This window comes from Vanessa cardui, chromosome 17, assembly GCF_905220365.1.
Source record: "Vanessa cardui chromosome 17, ilVanCard2.1, whole genome shotgun sequence".
In the NCBI taxonomy this organism is placed as follows: Eukaryota; Metazoa; Arthropoda; class Insecta; order Lepidoptera; family Nymphalidae; genus Vanessa; species Vanessa cardui.
Window position 1 is genome coordinate 10189790 of NC_061139.1, and position 19643 is coordinate 10209432.

The window sequence follows — 19643 nt, forward strand, 5'->3', positions numbered from 1 at the left end:
GGCAAAAAACGAACCAGCCCTCCTGTCACCAGTGGAGGCAATAAGGCGAGGTGTTAGACCAATACGAACTCCTTTAACTAATTTACCCAGATATTTCTCCCAATAATTTGTTATTCTTTTACCAATAACTAAAATACAATTAGACAATATCTTTATTCCTTTTAGGCGAATAAAATTTTGTTAACATAAATATAAAATTCAGAATTTCAATGTAGTCGTTAGTATAGGTTAAAATTATAATTAAATAAATAGGTATATAATTAAACTTAAATTTATTTACGTACATGTGAATACGTATAGTAAATGTGCATTATACCATTTAAAACATGAACCCTTCAATTTATGGCCATATATCTTTATAATATGTATCGCTTTAATTAGATACGAAAGGACCAAAATAAAAAACAAGCTAAGATAAAATTATCTTCTAAATAAAAAACGTGAAACTTTTGGATTTTATTTCATGTGTCCATAAAAAGAAATCTGAAAATTTCAATACACCATAAATTAGCAACGGAATGATCTCATCTAATCTTAATTAAAGGTTTAATAATACAACTTCGGTGAAGGGTACAGGCGTTGACCACAGTTCTTATATTATATTGATATTCTCTTTAATTACACTGTATGTTTGTATAACACACCCGTATCATGAAAGGCACAAAATATCCTCGTAATTTGTGTCTAAAATAAACAACAACAACACAGTTCGCTACCTTTTCCTCTCCTGTTTTTAAACCGATATTCTTTTATTTCGAAAAATCAGCATTAAGAGTAGCAAAAATTTTGCAAAACTTCGAAATAACCTCTGTCAAAATCCATTTATTATGGTTTCCATAGAGAAATGATTTTTGTCAAATTTTAACCACTGGATTGCAACAATAATACTTGTTTACGTCAATAAATAAGATACTCTTTACAGTAGCAATACATAAACGAGGTGGCAAGATACGAGTTCAAAGCCAGGCAAACACTTTTTAATTTTTCATTTCCTCAATTTTAGTTGATATATTTCTTTCTTACTTTCACTACAAATCGATGAAAAGCAAAGTGGTGGGCCAATACGAACTCCTTTAACTAATTTACCCAGAGTTATCTCCCAACAATTTGGTATTATTTTACCAAAAAAAATTTTGGATTACGTTGGATGGTAAATAAGCCAATGCATGTAGCCTATGTAATTGTACAGCCATTATGGTACAAATGTATCAAATTGTAATCCGTCAAAGTTGGATCGTATCATAACCGGTCTAAATAAGTAGAACTGGCCCTCATTCATAATTAAACTGAGTTTTATTTTTGCGAGGGACAGTCGGAGTTAGTTATATTTTAGTAGAATTAGTCCCCTGGTAGCCAATGTACCTATAGAGAATCAGGCACTAAATATAAATACATATATATAAAATTATACTGTATCCTGTCTCCATGTCCAACATCTACACGAACCAAATTAAACTTACAAGTTTGTTTTCGTATTCCCATTAATGTACGACGCCTTCTTGTTAACATTTTAAGATGATAAATAAAAAATAATACAAAAATAGTGTAATATTATTTTTATGGATTCCACTGACTCAACATCCGACCATATAAGAAGGTTTAAGGCCACGATCAATGCCAGTCGAGAGCAGATGCGCGTGCGCATACGACGCTAAAATTTACGCTAACGTTTTTCTTATTTATTATTTTTTTATACTACTATCATTATGACGTCAGCCGTGATTAAGTTTAGTGCCATATTAATGCTGGCTGGAGTTGTTTTAGCGGATATTGGTTAGTAAGACATTTCTATATTTTTTATGGTGTTGGTAAAAGTGATCTTTTAAACAATTTGAATAATCTCAAAGTTACGCTGCAAAACGAAGTTAAATAAATATATTTTATTATACTCTAAATCGATTTAAATCACTTCAATCTATCCACCTAAGCAATAAAATAAAAATAAAGATACTCGATCAAATACGGCCAGTATCAAATTTGAACTTTTTCTATTTGTTGTAAATGTAGTGTTGTTTTTTTTTATTTAATTTAGCCTTGAAATCTTAATAAATCACATATATAATAATTAGTTTCATTGAATTTTAAATCATTATACAATCAAACATCGTATTAAATCATCAAATGAATAATAAAAACATATTATTTATGAATCTATTTAAATAATTTGATTAATATATTAAAAATAAATAACATAGTTAAGATAAAAATTAATTATGAAAATGTAATTATACTAACAAACTTAAGTAATATATTTTTTTTATCTTCGGAAAACATACATAATAGTATATAACTCAAGCATGTGATTACAAATAAATCGAAATGTGCCAGCAAATTTTCACGGTTACATTAAAACATGGAATAAATCTAATAGAGAGACAATTAAATAATAATTATTAGATAATCAAAGTAAATAAAATAAGGTTTTTAAAACAAACGTCACATAGAATATTAATGACAAGTAGAGTTACTAAGGCTCTTAAGGACTTGAAAAACTACAACATAACATTGGGATCAGAGTACTGTAAAAAAAAACAAGGGCCTCGCAAACTGAATCTTGCCCACATTGTGTTAGTCTTCTAATACTTTTGACTTTGTAAGCAAACTAAACTGCAACAAAGAGAGCAATTAAACGTTACAGAACATTAATTAATCGTAGACTATTGATACTGATTAATTAACTTCCCACGTAAATTGTCTTATCTCACACTTTACTAAGAATTAAATTATTCGACATAAGGAATTTCCGTGACTTCGCCGTCAACTTCAAAGATTAAAATAATGTTTTCAATATTCCTAAAACGCTATTTTAAAAGCAAAAGATATTAAATTATGCTTTCAATATTCCTTAAAAGCTATTTTAGAAGCAATATTAAACAGGTTGGGTTACAGATTTGAAACAAATTACCCGTCATAATTTCGTAGGGGTAAAATTCATACAACAGTACTTTAATTTCCATTTATAATTAAGTTTTATTAAAATATATAAACAATACATTAGCTATAAATTAACGTTAATAACTTATATGAATATGTATTTGATTATATGTTTTTTTTTTATGTATAAAATATATCGTTCTCCCTTTTCCAAATATACAGAAACATCGCAACAAGTATATATATCCTGACGCTTATATCAATCGATTAAATTATCTAATTATAAAAACAATTTTTATAATAGATCAATTATAATAATATCTTGTACGTTTAATTAATTTTCTCGTCGATTTTTTATTCACAACATTCATATAATCTATAATATGAACAAGTCTAGAGAATAAAATGCTCTTTACCCAGAAGCGCAAAAACATACAATTTACTAGGTAGTATAAGTATTTTATTCAGTCAAACACACGAAAAAAACGTTATAATCGGCCCAGCCGCTCAGGGCATTAGTTTGTGATACGGTTTCTTTTAAAAGAGTTTTTCGAGAGGAGGTTTTTGTTATAATATATGAACAATATAGTTAACAGACACTAATAATTTAAAAAGTGTCTAATGTAACGTCGTAGGTAACAAATTCTGTAGTACATTTAGTATCAGTTTTGCAGCCATGCAAAGCTGGAGAGGGTCGTTAGTATATAAATATATCAATAATAATATATTATTTTAAAAGGCATATTTTATGCCTAAAACTAAACATTGTAATGTGATTAAGATATGTGGTATACAACAAAAAAGATGTAATTCGCTATTTACGCTAAATTGCGGAAGATTGGTACGGTGGTACTTTTTTTCAAAGAACAGATTACTAATGCAGTTAATATGACCAATTAGCGTTTTATAAAACAATTACATTATTAATTACGATAAGTTGCAAAATCGTTATTAAAAAAAACTTATTATTCATGATTTCTGAAAAGCCAATTATTTTACAACAATAGGTGCATCTGACGTCTTATGAAATAAATATATTTCCGTGTGCTTTGATGTTTTGCATAATTATTTAACTTAGCTTTTAATTGAAAAAATAGGGCCTTGCTTTCGTATTCTCCTAGATCTACACATACAGTTTTTTTTTTGCTAATGGTATAAAATACACTTCCTTAAAGTCGATGTTGATGTTATCTGTATATATAGTAACTCTATTTGTCTGCTTGTCTCTCTGTTACGTTGTAACGGTTAAAGACTAAATCTATTTGATGAAATTTGATTGCGAACTCGAAATTTTGAGGTTATTTTCGAGATAAGGGGTTGTATGCACGTTCTTAAAGCATTTTTGTCATAAACTGAATTCCAAGCGAAGGAGCAGCTTCTCCCTATATCATATACAACTTATAAATGAATTTGATAATTTACTTCTATTCTAATTTTGTAAATATAACCTCAAAAAATATTTGGGTTTTATACATAGTTCAATATAAATAGATACAAATTTTAAAATAACAATACAATTTATAGTCGACAAAATTATAATACCACCAGTTCACTTGTAGAAAAGCATCACTTATGTCGGTTAAATATTAAATGCGAATAAGATATTAGTTTTGACGCAACTCGCGTAGAGGTCATTCTGCTGTCCACTGTTAGTATAGTAATGTCAGCTGGGCTTAATTTCATGTTTGCTTTGCCATGGCAATGCTAAATGTCGAAATATATGTAAAAAAAAACAAGGAGTTGTTATCACACAAAAGGTGAAATAAATAAAAAACAAACATCTTCCCACTAATAAGACGACTATTTCAACAGACATATAAGTTCTATGAGAATGTGATATACTGTAGAAATTTTATGTTTAAAATTACACTTATTTTGTGTATGCTTGTCACTGCCATTTTTAAACGATTATACTTTTTTAATATAAACAACGTGGTCAAGGACTAAATAAAATAACACTGGCAACACAAAAAAATATTAATCAAATAATTTAATTAAATAATATTAACTTACAAAACGATTGGCAACATTTATTTACTAGTAAATTCTTAATATATAAAGACATAAAAAAGTTTATATTATAAAATCGTTTGTGTTGTCGTGTGTAAACTACATTATATAGTTACATTATATAGCTTGTCATTTATAATTGCCAGAGCTTAAACTTGAATAGTTTACGGTTGTTTGAATATTTAACATGGTAATGACATCCGCTGGATCCGCGTGCCAATCGGTCCGGTTCTAGACGGCACCCGTCTGACGACATACTTAGGTTCTGCGACAGGGTACGGACGTTGCTAATAATATATCCCACGTACAAAGCACGTAAATAGCATATGATCAAATTGTATATTACTTTAAACTGATTTGACTAAAACTACTGCCATATCTTTCGAACATGTAAAACTGAAAAGAATAGCAAGTATTTCAGCCCAGTATAACTTTAATAGTAAAGTTCTTTAGCAAGTTATGTCTTTTTACTACTGATACAATCGCGGCTTTACGTGCGTAAGTAGAGTAACACTTACTGAGCTACGTCCTATTCAACCATTAACATAGATAATGCCCTCCATGTGTTAACTGTGAATTATAAGTCACCATAAGATCGAATTTCCACAACAGCGACCAACCTAAAGACTGAAAGAATTACTGCACTGTATTATTGAACAATTTTTCAGTTCACTTACATAACTATGCCTATAATAACATAACGCCATTTGTACTGTGATATCCGTCCGATCGTATCGAAGCGCTGAATCATTGGATTTTAGAAATACAAGAAGATAGAGCACCTATTTTTGGCCATACACTTCTCTGCTGTTATGTTTAGATTTTATCTTAATACAATCATTATTGTTTATGTTGGGTTGTTAAGGGTCTAGGTATGTACACTGTACAGTGATCAATAATCAAAGTAGTTTAACTACACAAAGAACATCTTCTATAACATCTTAGTTCTGAAAATTAGTAGCTACTACTTGGCAGTTGGCCTGTTCGACTACATACCTCTTTAACATTGTTTATGTTGCTTACGCTTTATAAAATATAAAACTTAAACGTACAAAAAAAAAAGTCATCATTCGAAAATATCGCAATGACATTATTGTTTCTTAAGTTTAAAACTATGAATTATTACCGAAATACTTATATGAATATGTAACACTTACTCATAAAATATAATAGGAATCATGTCGAAGTCCGGAAAAATAAACGAAAAGTATTTATATTCGGTCACTTATGAATCACCTTATTCTATACACGGACTTTACGCAAAAAAACTCATTAAAATAAATAACCGTAACAACCGGATGTTGCAATACCAAAAAGTATTTATTGTTAAAATAATACAAATGACACTTGTAACGTTTTAGAAAAACTAATAAGATTTATGAGAAAAGATTAATTTCACCATACAGTGCATCTATACAGCAATCTTAATAAGTCCAGCTTATTTTATATGTACTTACTTGCATGCAAGTTTAAGTTGCATTGCATATTCCGGTTTGAAAGCGGAGTTAACCAGTGTAATTACACTGCTACGCTAATAAGACGTAAAGCCTCTTAAATCCTGTTATTACATATGACGATAAGGGATAATTTTAGTCCTATAAAGCCGAAGCATATGGACGGATTTGTTACCTTTGCTGCACTGGTCCTTATGAGGATTGCCGGGATTCCCATAAATTTTTTTCGAAGTTTTCATAATGGTATATTTTTAGCGAAGTGCTGGTTGCGTTTTTAAACACTGTCATGACGTCATAATCTCATCAAGTTTTATCGCTCTTGCCCCGGGCTTACTTTGCTTATAGCGTTATTAGACTATATATCTTGGAGGAGGAACAAATGACTGTAATGTGGTATATGGTATTATATTAAATAATTGAAAGATAACATGAATTCTTCACTAACCTTTGGAATCTATGGGATTCAATAAAAAAATTAATTGGCCATTTTTTAAGTTTTTTTTAAGTCTATTATTAATATGTTACGGACCAAAGGGTCAACAGCACTTCACTTGGTGGTAGGGCTTTGTGCAAGCCCGCCTGAGTAGGTACCACCCACTCATCAGATATTCTACCGCTAAACAACAGCACGCAGCATTGTTGTGTTCCGGTTTGAAGGATCAGTGAGCCAGTGTAACTACAGGCACAAGGGACATAGCATCTTAGGTCCCAAGGTTGGTAGCGCATGTACAATGTAAGGAATAGTTAATATTTCTTACAGCGTCATTGTCTATGGGTGATGATGACCACTTACTATCAGGTGGCCCATATGCTCGTCCGCCATCCTATTCCATAAAAAAGCACATTTACACCTATGATAAACTATATATATCCATTATAAAGTGTGGCTTTATTTATGGATAAAATGTATAATTTTTTTTATAAATACAAATTAAAAAAGCAAAAAAATGATCATATTACAGTGTTGCCATAGCAAAATATTCTTAACGCATTCCTCCTTCGAACGTATATTACACAAGTATTTTCCTCTATTAGGTGTACTTAGCTATACTTAGTAAATCGCATAATAATATTTCCATAAACGATGTTATTATTTAATTAAGAAGCAATAAATGGTCACAGATTAAATAGCAATCAGATATGTAATAGAATGAACAATACATTAACCGGATCTCTTTATAGGCTTATTAACAATATATGTAGAAAAAATACTTATTTAATAACATTATATTATTTATAAGAATTAAAAAATATAAACTAAGAAAGTTTTTTAATCTGCCAAAACTGTGGAATGAATTCCAATTTTAAACTATTGCAAACTTCTTCTAATTGAGCAATGTTATTGTAATTTGAAATATCACATTTATATAATAAATTTTTGGTTGAGATATTTTACAATTTACGTAGGACAAGTTATAAAAACTACACATAATTAAAACACTATATTAAAAATATTAAAATACAAATATCAAAAGTGTATGATGTCTAATGTCTAATGATCTTGATCTTTTAAAAAGGTTATATATATTGATTATAATCTTAAAGGACACAAAATGCTGGAATGAGAAGTCGCAAAAAATAGCGAGTATTTAAGATCAACAAAATACTCCTAATACATTAATTAATTTGAATGATCGCGATCTCAGCGCGACAGTTTTTTTCTTATAACAAACCTTCATTAATTAATATTGTATAAATTACTAAGTGATCCGCCGCAGCTTCGATAGGGAATACTGCAATACTTCGACATCAGATTAGTAACAGTTAAAATTATCAGTGTTTCTTGAATATATTGTCCATATATTATATACAAGAACCTTCCTCTAGAAACGCTCTATCTATTAAAAAAACCGTATGAAAATCCTTTGCGTAATTTCAAAGATATAAGCACTAAGCATACATACATACATACATACATTATAGGGATCGACAGCGGTATGCGACTTTATTTTATACTATGTAATGATGATGATACAATTTTTAACAAATCTATGAGTTCCATTTAAAAATGGCACCAAACCTTTTAAATTCATGATTCTCTAAAATCCCTTCTCAGTAATTAATCGGAAATCCTCTATTTTCAAGCGTAGGTATAGTTAAATCTATGCATCGTTAGCCAGACAGTCCGGTTTTATATGTATATATAGATATTATATTTACGCATTTATCATACATGGTCATATCCATACAAGGTAACAAGTGCCTTGACCCTTAACAATAGTTCATTTGATAAGCTGTGGTTTAAAATATTAACATAAATAATTTCACGTAAGCTTTGTTTAATCGAGGATATGTCCTTTTATAATTCACAAATTCAACAAAATAAAAAGAATGATATAGATGTTTATATTCTTATAGCATTAAATTATTGAGTACGTTAAAATAAGAGAACTATGAGAACCAAATGAAGTTCCTTTTTTTAAAAAAAAAAAGTAGTTGTAATTACTTGTCAAACTTATTCTTAGTTTAATGATTTTAGTTAGGCCAACATGGCGGATTATTTCGCCAATGTCACGTATTTAACAATTTTTATTTTAAGGTCAAGGTTAAGGCTACAGCAAATGTTTTTTAAGGATATTCTTTATCTATTTCAACTCTTCAGCTCTACCTTTGACAAATAAGAGCTAGGCCGAAATTGACATAATTTTTTTTAACGGTCTCAAACTTTTTCTATATGTTTTGATTGTTTACCGACGTATGTCTATTTATTCGCATATTGCTATAGTATAGACATCCTAGACGTTTTAAAAATATATAATATTACTAATCTAAATTCTGGGTTTTTTTTAAATTAAATTTACCTTTCAACTTTTTACTATTCCAGGTCTGAAACCAGTCACAGAAGTGTGTCTAGGATGTATTTGCCAAGCCGTATCAGGCTGCAAACAAGGACAGCTGTGTGAGGGTGACGCTTGTGGTCTCTTCCGTATCACCTGGGCGTACTGGGCCGACGCTGGAAAACCAGTACTCCCAGGATCTTCACCCGACTCTCCTACGGGTAAGTTTATTTGAGAAATAAAAATAGTAATAAAAAAAGTCATATTATAAAATTTTAGCTGAAATAGTCATGAATAATTGCAATATTATTTCCTTTTGTTTTTGCATAATTATCATCACATCATTGTATTGTTTATTTAATAATAAACATATATAATACTGTAATTAACACTAAAGTACGCTTAGAGACTTACTACTAGATGTACTTATTTCAACGACTAAGATAATTAATCCTTAATACTGAGCTTGAATAAAAAAAAAGATAATATATAAGACCTCTTTTGCAATGCTTGTATCAATATCTGGCCTAAAATAAGGATGATATTCTTTTATGCGACGTAATAAAAAAATGTCACATGACTTTAAAAAATATATACAACCTCATACGTAACCCATTTCAGGGTTAAATTCTCAGAATCGATTCATCCGTAATATGAGTAAGCTTTGACCATGAACATATTCCAAGGTTTTAAGGCTCTGAATAAGTAATAAAGATATAAAAATATATCTTTACATTGTTTTTAAAAGTACTTTAAATCACTATCTGGGTATTCATCTAATTGAAGGTGGTTTTGCAATAAGCAATAGGAATTTTCATGGTTTTCCCGTAATCAATTCAATGCGTATATTTAAAATATGTGTTCTATTTTCCTTTTTATTGCTGTCATATATTACATAGTATCAATCATTTTGATTTAAATAAACATTAAGTGTGTCAAATATAAATTGATGTTTTATTAAGATTTATACTATAACTTATTTTAATTCATATTTTTATATATTTAAGTAGATAATGTTAAAAATCATATTTTTGTTTCTTTAATAAATAGATAGTATCACCAATGCTTTTGTACATAATCTACGAACATTGAAATCTCTGTCTCCTGTGTGGTAAAAAAAGAGCATGTACGTTAGTCGTGCGACCATAATCGAATAAATGATTCGAAGCACTAATATAAAGAAATAATCAACTGAAATATATCTCATATAAATCTAATATTAAATGTATAAATTTCCAGCTTATTCAGACTGCACAAACGACCCCCGCTGTGCCGCTGAGGCCGTTCAGAATTACATGAGGAAATTCGGCCAGGTAATGTATTTTTTACAACAAGAACATAATATTCGATTTTTAAATATTCAATCATAACCGGATACACTCATATCTCAGCTGTCGCCTGTTTACTTAATAAATAAAAACGAAGGTTTTTACGTCTGTCCTCTAAGAGTTGCCAGATCATTTACGCGATTGTGAGACTCAGAAAATACATAATTTTACTATTGGTTTTTCCTGTAATATACAACAACAACAGCAGCCTGTAAATTCCCACTGCTGGACTAAAGGCCTCCTCTCCCTTTGAGGAGAAGGTTTGGAACATATTCCACCACGCTGTTCCAATGCGGGTTGGTGGAATACACATGTGGCAGAATTTCTATGAAACTTGTCACATGCAGGTTTCCTCACGATGTTTTCCTTCACCGATGAGCACGAGATGAATTATAAAGACAAAATAAGCACATGAAACAGCGGTGCTTGCCTGGGTTTTAACCCGCAATCATCGGTTAAGATGCAGGCGTTCTAACCACTGGGCCATCTCGACTCAATAGTATAATATAATATTAATTTTATATGAACCTTTAAGCTAGTCAGATGAAGCTGGGAGGGACAGGTTAAATATGACATCCGCGATAATAATCGTAGGCGGGAATTAGCATTGAGATACATTTGTCGGATATCGTACCGTCATTGAAATTTGCATAAAGACGCATGTCATGAGATCATCGATGTCACTCGCCAGCTCAAACAAAAACAATCACACGATTTATAGCCTTCATAAATAGATTACATATGATAATATGAACTAGTTAAACCAAATTATTAGATTCGTATAACATTATCATTTAGATATTTAAGTTAATTAATGAAATAATTTTAGCAATTGGAAATTAATTTAAAATATATTTTTTTATATAGAGTAAAGCAGCAAGTAAATGTTCTATTGGTTCCTTTTCATTGGGATAATGATAGATGCACGTGTAGTAGATTTTCATCCACAACAGGAAAATTTACACTTCTTTGGTAGTAGATCTTTGTGCACACTTGTCTGAATAGGTACTTATCACATTCTACCGCGAAACAGGAATACTTACGTACCGGTTCGAAGGGTGAATGAGCCAGTGTAACTATGGGCACAAAGGACATAACATATTAGTTCCCAAGGTAGGCGGCACATTGACGATGTGATGGTTATTTTTTTCTTAACTAACGAAAAATATAAACCGTTTATTTTTTCTTGTAAACCACATAACAGAGCCTTTTGTAAATATTCCAATGGTTTAATACAGCTTAATAATAGCGCATATTATCAAAACTGTTGGATTTCCATGTGTATAGTTTACCTCTGAGATAAATCAGCTTTTTTAGTTTGGTTTTTCTGATATCTACTTTGCATTATTGTACGTTTTTGTTCCGTGTTGAGAATCTAATTTACATAATCCTTTATCATTATCACAGTCGAATGATTCGGCCGTGATATCATATAGCTAGTATATTATTATACATACATATATATCATTGAGGGTTTTATTGAAACTTAAAACGACACTTTAATAATATAAAAATATATAGACCGATTCGAATAAAATAGTTTTTCTTATGTTATATAAAAAGAGTACTTAGCTATGTAATAAAAATAAGTTGTAAATGCATTGTTGATCTTGTGATTAGTTTAAAAGTCTATTGATCACGAGTAGCTAGGTTTAATCAAAGTCAGAATTTAGCTATATTATGATTAAATTAAAAGCCTACAGATCACGAGGTCATCGATTCTGGGCCAGAATTTAATTATTACTTTTTATGGGTCTCTGGAAATAAATTTTCAGGCCTCAGAACGTCGATTTTGTGAAACTATCGTGCCTCGGAGAGAAATCCTGTTGGCCTAGAGTCTGATGATGATGATCCCTTCATAAGTGTCGCATCACCTATCAAATTATCAGATTCACGAGACTTTTACGAAATGAAAGGATATCAAATATTTTAATAAATATGTATAATAGTAAGCCCGCAGTTAGGTTTCTCTTAGAACTAAGATATTATGTCCCTTAAGCCTGGTTGTAACTCTGTTCGACTCACCCTTCAAACTGGAAATACAAAGATACTGAATAGTGCTATTATCCTATGAGCGGATTTCATCTTGCACGGGGCTTGTACAAAGCTCTACCGCCAAGAAATACCTTCAGATAGCAATTTTTTGGGCTTGTACTAAGCTCTACCGCCAAGATATACCTTCAGATTTGCAATTATTTGGCAATGCACCTGACATTCTACTATTTAACCTTATAAATGAAGAAATAGCGACTGTATCTACCAGAGTTTAAGAACTCTTATGCGATCTATAATTAGACTAGACTCTAAAAATATTAACCGTGGCTGAAATCAGTCAGAAGGACGCATGTAACAGATTCTGTGAACTTTGTTCTTATTTGAAGACCTAAGTGGTCGAGTAGTGTGTACACCGGTTTTCATGGGTACGCCACTCCAAAGTGCCCGGGTTCGAATCATAAAAGTTCATCAGTTTTCTCTTTTGTACCTCAAACACCCAGACTAAAGAGGTGTTGGTGTTTGTGGTACCATCGTTACTTCTGATTTTCCATAACACAAGTGCTTTAGCTATTTACTTTAAGATCAGAGTAATGTATGTAATGTTGTCCAATATTTATATTTATATTTGCAGGACTGCAACGGTGACGGTGTCGTGAATTGCTACGATTATATGGCCATCCACAAGCTGGGAGGTTACGGGTGTACCGGTCAGCTACCTTTCCAATACGTCAACGTTTTCAACCAATGTGTAGCTGCCGTCGCCGCAGCGCAAGGCTGAAAAAAAATTAGCTTTAAAAATATCTTTTGCTCAATAAATCTTCCATTATTTATGAATAAATACTAATTATTTGTCTTCATTCTTAATCCAATGGTAACTTATATCTGTAAAACTTAAAAAAAATCCTAAAGTCGTTTATAAATTTCACAGTTCTTCAAATCAAAAGTATCACTTAAAAGGGATAATATACATCTTTATACACCATAACAATTACTTAGATATTATGTTTAGTTTACTGTTTCTCAGTGTTAAAGTTAATTAGCATTGTAAGTTAATGAGTCAGTTATGAATAATTCTATGACTTGGTTAGTATTCAAAATATATTAAAAATAATTTATACAAAACAATTAATTTCATTTAAAACCTAAAACTGCCCTTTTTTTCGCTTTACGCGCTTCCCCCACGTGATGGAAAGTGGAGGGGTGTGTGGGACTCCCCGGAGCCCTGAACGCCGAGTGCGCCCAAGCACACCGGGTTTACCCACTAAAAAACCAGCTTTTCCTTCTCCCCGGTCGTCTTCTGCGGAGCGAGTCAGCGGCGCCATTTTTTTCCCGCTCCCGCTCCGCTGCTTTCTTCTGCTACATAACACTTTCGCAGAAGGAGCGCATCTCTGACCAGCACACCTCGCTACCGAGCATGGCGTTGATAACGCTCGGTAGCGAGAGGTCTCCGCCAAACCTAAAACTGCCCTAAGTACATATAATAAATTATTATAAATTATATTTCTTTGTTTTGTTGTGTTCCTGTTTTAAAGATAAGTGAGCTAGTGTTATTACAAACTCATAGAACTATCTATATTAGATAGATCCCAATTATATGCACGGACTACTTATGGAACGCTTTTACATTTCTAGAAAGAAAAACTCAATTATGTAAATCCAACTTTTCGCCTTAAGAATGTCATGAACAAGGAGATTTGCAAAAAGCATAAGAATATAATATGGTAAAAATGTATGACACAATTTTCGATTGTTTTGATTTCAAACGTTATTCTGTTTCTGTTGATCTAAGGTGGATTGAATATTGAAATTGAAACTACAGGCACAAGGGACATAAAATCTTAGTTTCCAAGGTTGGTGGCATATTGACGTTGTAAGGAATAGTTAATATTTCTTACAGCTTCATTGTCTATGGGTGATGGTACCCACTCACCATCAGATGGCCCAGATGCTCATCCGCCAACCTATATAATAAAAAAAATGACTGGATGAATATGGTTTTATCCAGCATAACTCTTCTTCCGCATCATGTATACGAAGCATAGACGCGCGGTACGAACTGCAGTAAAATTGCTCTATCTAACCCACTACTGTATATACTACAACATGTACTGTGTATGTACACGTGTAAAGAGAATATTCTAAGTAATGTAAAATTATTTAATACAAAGAGTCAATACACTTTTAACGTAAATGTCCATGGTGGTTCCTGCAGTAGATAGATTTTTTATGTAATAGGTAGGCGGACGAACAAATGACCCACTTGATGGTAAGTGCTCACCACCGCCCATAGATATTGGCGTCATAAACAATAATAACTATTCCATACATGACACCAATACGCCACCGATGTTCCTGGACAAATCCGTACTTGGAATTACTTGGGGAATTACTTCCCCACTCAGGCAAGTATGACCCGACGATTTAAAAGGAAATTATAGCTCCACCACAAATCACGGAGCAAGAGATGGAGATTCGTCTCGACCGACTGAGGATGAGAATCTCGATGAAAAGAGGTCGGGTCTCCCAGTGACTCATTGCGGGCTCAAGGTTGGCCGTTGGACGCCCTCAGGGTCTTGAAGATCCGAACTATAGGGGCGGTGAACGGAGGCGATGTGGTCTTGGCAGTATGGCTGGACAAGGCTTCAAAAGTCTTCCTTTCGAGACCATAAGGAAGGCAACAATCCAACCTTAAAAATATACAAGTTTGTCGATAATTCGCTCAAAGTTAGAAGCCTAAAATGCATACCTGGGCATGAGCTCTACAGTACCAATTTGATTATCACCTTCGAAACATCGCGCCAGATATCGAAGTTTCATATGCATTACATAGATGTCCGAAAATCCATAACAGCTCGATTTTTAAGGCATTTACTGCATCGCACAACCACTCTATGGAATAAGCTTTCACCGGCGGTTTTTCTTAATTCACTTGAATATCTTCAAGAAAAGGGCCTACACATTTCTTAAGGGTTGGCAACGAACATGCAAGATCTCCGGTGTTCCATGGACGATGGTAGGCACTTGTGAGCCTCCTGCTCTTTTGCCTACATTTACCTACAGCATAAAAAAAAAAAAAACATGTGCGTCCGGGAGGAGTACGTAACCCTAACGTAAGCGGTTTACCCCTAATGAGAAGATATTAACTTCAAACCCTTCAAAAGTATTAAATTTTAAGCTCAACAAATTATATGTTTGTAATATATTATCATGATACACTTTTTCATAAACCCTATATGACGATTGTTGGTTCATGAAGATAAAAATGAACATGCACATAAAACTATATTTATCTTAAAGATACAATTGCCAGTTATCTTATTTAACCTTACTGATGTAAATACTCATAAAGTTATCACACATCAATATATTTTATAATAGAAAACAATATCAAGTACATATCTATTCAGGCTCTACAAAGAGATTTTAGTGATGAGTATCTTTTTTCTCATGAGTTTCTAAACATGTACCATTTAAATCATTCAATTATGAACGATAGTTCAACGCTCTTTACAAAATTTAATAATTACATTTGGTTTGAAGATTAATTGAATGACTTATACATAATTATACACAAGCTGAGTAATTTTCCATCAGACGCTTTAAATCATACTTTATAATATATATCATAATAATTGCTTAGCCGTAACTTTAATAATAAATAGAGAGGATATGTTTTGGATAATTTTTGTTGCAAATTTCAATGCAATGCAAACTTCTTAACTTATATGCATTCAAATATTAGTGTGTGAAATAAATATCGACAATTAAGTCTGTTCTCTGTTTCACCTTACGAATAAAATATAGTCAATTAACTCAAGAGTTCCGTTCATTGTGAAGTAATTATCTTACGTGTAACCTTCTAGACGCGACCGGAGTAAGAGCTTTGGCACACGGATGTTATAATTTTATATTAAATGCAATCGAAGAACTATACGACCGTCATATTCTTAGAATTATGTAACGTATTGTAATGTGATTGGTTGGAATATAAACCATCTACAGAAATTCAATTAAATAAATTCAAATGCGTGATCCTCGCTAAGCCATCGATGGTATGACTTATCGGTTTTTATAAAACACAGTTACATTTAAGATCCGTCTTTTCGATCGAAGTGCCTATTGTCGTATTTTTTGTGTATGGAATTATGTCATCGTTCGAAGGATTCGGTTTTGTTTATGAGAAATACGATAGCTTATGTTTAATATAAAGTTTTCTTCATTTAACTTCGGGATTTGACGTTAATATTATCTAGTGAAATGTGCGCGAAAGTGTTACCATCAATATTTGTGAGTTTATTTCTTATGAATGTTGTCACAGGTATGTATTGATTTACTCAATTACTTCATATATGTCTTAGCTTTCTGGAAGTAAAATGAATAAATGCGAACGAAAATTGTCTCATCATAAACCGTATTTTACGATACAGTATTCATGTTTTGCAAAGTGAATAAGTTTAAATTACTGTAAGGTTCTATGATAATCACAAATATTACGATTTTGTTAATGGAATATTTTGTTTCGTTGAGTTTTTTGTTATAAGTAAAAAGACTAATTATAAAGCTAACATACATCTAATTATATATAAATATGATATGCTTTCTTACAATCTTTCAGCATATTTTTTTACCTACAGACATAAATAGATCCCTTTTCGTGCAATCCTGTTTATTTATTCAATGGTCACGTCACTCAATGACGTCAGAATCTATATATTGTAACAATTATTTAATTTATAATAAATTATTATTTTTAGTTTACGTGTATAATTATTCACTGTATCACCAACAGTTTTATTTATTTATTTACCCAAGTTTTACATTAAGACCTTAACAACAAATAAAAATAAAGATACCTAGTTACTTTACAATTCATGAACGATTTGCATGCGCACGCTTGCACTATTTGCCTGTTGAATCACAAATCTGTTATTCTGTGCGAAAATATAGTTCAGTTCTCAGTTCAGTTCTCCTGTCACAAGTAAAGTTATTACACTCGTCATACTTTTAACAAAGGTTTTTTCAAGGTACAAGGTTCAAGTATTTCAACTGCAAATGGAACAAAAATATCATAATAACAATATTCTTTTCTTAAATTATTTAAATCAGTTTTTATCCTCTTATAATAATTATTATGTCTGTTATAGGTATATACATATCCAACTTGAACGATGCCTGCTTAAGATGCCTCTGTCACGTTTCCGGGTGTGATCTGTCCCATGGATGTTCAGGCGGGTATTGTGGACCATTCTACATATCCAGAGTGTACTGGGTCGACGCTGGAAAACCTACTCTACCAGATGATAGTCCTGAGAGGAATGAAGGTATAATGCTTAAGTTTTCCTACTTACTTTTATTCTACCCAATGTAATGAACCGATCGTTCGAGCTCATTAACTTTGCCTTCTTCGATTGGAATATGCGTGGGTATATTCTATACAAATCGAAGAATTAAGATCAAAACTGCGTATCATTACCACATTGCGATCTGCGTAGGCATTTCATGCCGATGTACGCAATACGGTAGGCAGGAGCTGGATGCGAGTAGCCGGAGAAAGACCACAGTGGCGTGCACTTGGAGAGGCCTATGTCCAGCAGTGGACGAAAACGGGCTGATGATGATGATGATTTCATGCGACTAGCTAATTTTCACTTCATTTTCACTTTTAACAGTTATTTTTATTTATGATACAATACAATTCCACAAATTAGGTACTTATACCCACTTTAATTTTGCTTCCAAACTTCTGGTAACAGTATCGTTGACGATTTATTTATATTCCATATTATAGATTATTCAAGCTAGATAGGGATTTGTGCAAAGCCCATCCAAATAGGTACCACTCCACTCATCAGATATTCTACCACCAAACAACAGTACTTGGTATTGTTGTGTTCCAGTTTGAAGGGTGAGTGAGCCAGTGTATTTACAGGCATAAGAGACATAACTTCTTATTTCTCAAAGTTGGTGGCGCATTGGCGATGAATGGAATGGTTAATGTTTCTTACAGCGCCATTGTCTGTGGGCGGTGGTGTCCATTTACAATCAGGAGGCCCACATTCTCGTCCGCCAAGCAATAAAAAAGTCTAAACAAATGATGTCGCGTAAATGCGATGTCAAGTTTTGTTAATCTGGATTTTTTCCCGTAGAGCTTGGAATAGAATATGTATATTTATCCATAATTGATATATAATTGCTCACTTATGTTAATTGGATGATAAATATCAATATCGTTACAATAACCATAATAATTTAAATATTACTTACATATGATTGCTATTTATCTTCAACAGCTTACGAAGACTGTGCAAGAGACTACTATTGTTCCCAGAAAATCGTACAAGGATACATGGCGAAGTTTGGAAAGGTATACATTTTCAATTTGAAGAAGAAAATTAATGAGTTGTCTAAATTTTTTATGTTCAAAGTTTTTCTTTTAATTTTTCAAGTAGACTTGATCTTCATTTTTTGATGTAAGTTTTGAGTACCAGTCTACGCATTATAATGTCTATGTCTTTTGAACGATTTAAGTGACTGACTGAAAGAAAGACTGGCCAAATTTGCAGGATATTATAATACATAAGAGTTTACATAGGTATCAAGGTTGAAGATACATATTAATAGGCAAACGAATAGTTAATATTTTTTAATTCCAATATATGTGTGTGACGGCGAATACTGGCCATCAGGTACTGAATTACCTAAAATAAAAATAAAAAAAGACTAAAACATTTACTTAAATTTTTATAAAGAAAAATATTGTTAAAATTGTAGATTTATTTATAAGTGTACTTTTATATTTCAGGACTGCAATGGAGATGGTGTAACGAACTGCTTCGACTACATGATGATAAACCACCATGGGCCGTCATGTTCAGCGCCGCTGCACACCACGCAGTTGGGGCGTCGTCGGCTGCAGCTCTTCAACCAGTGCCGTTTTAATCAAGGACAATAGTATTTAACACGGTGATTAGTCAATTTATTAAACGATTTTTATAACGAATGTTATTATTTATTTATTCATGCTCGGAAGTATTTTTGCAAAATATCGAAGACTTTTTTGAAAGATATGAATGTGTTTTCAAGCCTACTTACATGTTTTGAAGAGTTGAAATTTTCATCTCAACTTAATAACATCTTTTAGAAGATCTATCAGATAATTCCACTAGCAAATTTACTAAGTAATATTTATAGTTTTTAAGAAGTTC

The 19643-nt window shown here is 32.0% G+C and overlaps 2 protein-coding genes across 2 annotated transcripts; both read left to right on the forward strand.

Annotated features, from left to right (window-relative positions):
* The first annotated feature begins 1582 nt into the window (after nucleotides 1-1582).
* On the forward strand, nucleotides 1583-13287 carry LOC124536985 (lysozyme-like). The gene is made up of 4 exons (XM_047113683.1): nucleotides 1583-1773; nucleotides 9163-9336; nucleotides 10355-10428; nucleotides 13070-13287. The coding sequence occupies exons 1-4, from the start codon at nucleotides 1707-1709 to the stop codon at nucleotides 13214-13216; spliced, it is 462 nt and encodes a 153-aa protein (XP_046969639.1). The 5' UTR covers nucleotides 1583-1706; the 3' UTR covers nucleotides 13217-13287.
* Nucleotides 13288-16695: 3408 nt separating this feature from the next.
* LOC124537056 (lysozyme 2-like) lies at nucleotides 16696-19438 on the forward strand. Its single transcript, XM_047113769.1, has 4 exons — nucleotides 16696-16756; nucleotides 17583-17759; nucleotides 18729-18802; nucleotides 19241-19438. Exons 1-4 carry the CDS (start codon nucleotides 16696-16698, stop codon nucleotides 19388-19390), a joined length of 462 nt encoding a protein of 153 aa, XP_046969725.1. The 3' UTR covers nucleotides 19391-19438.
* The last annotated feature ends 205 nt before the right edge of the window (nucleotides 19439-19643 follow it).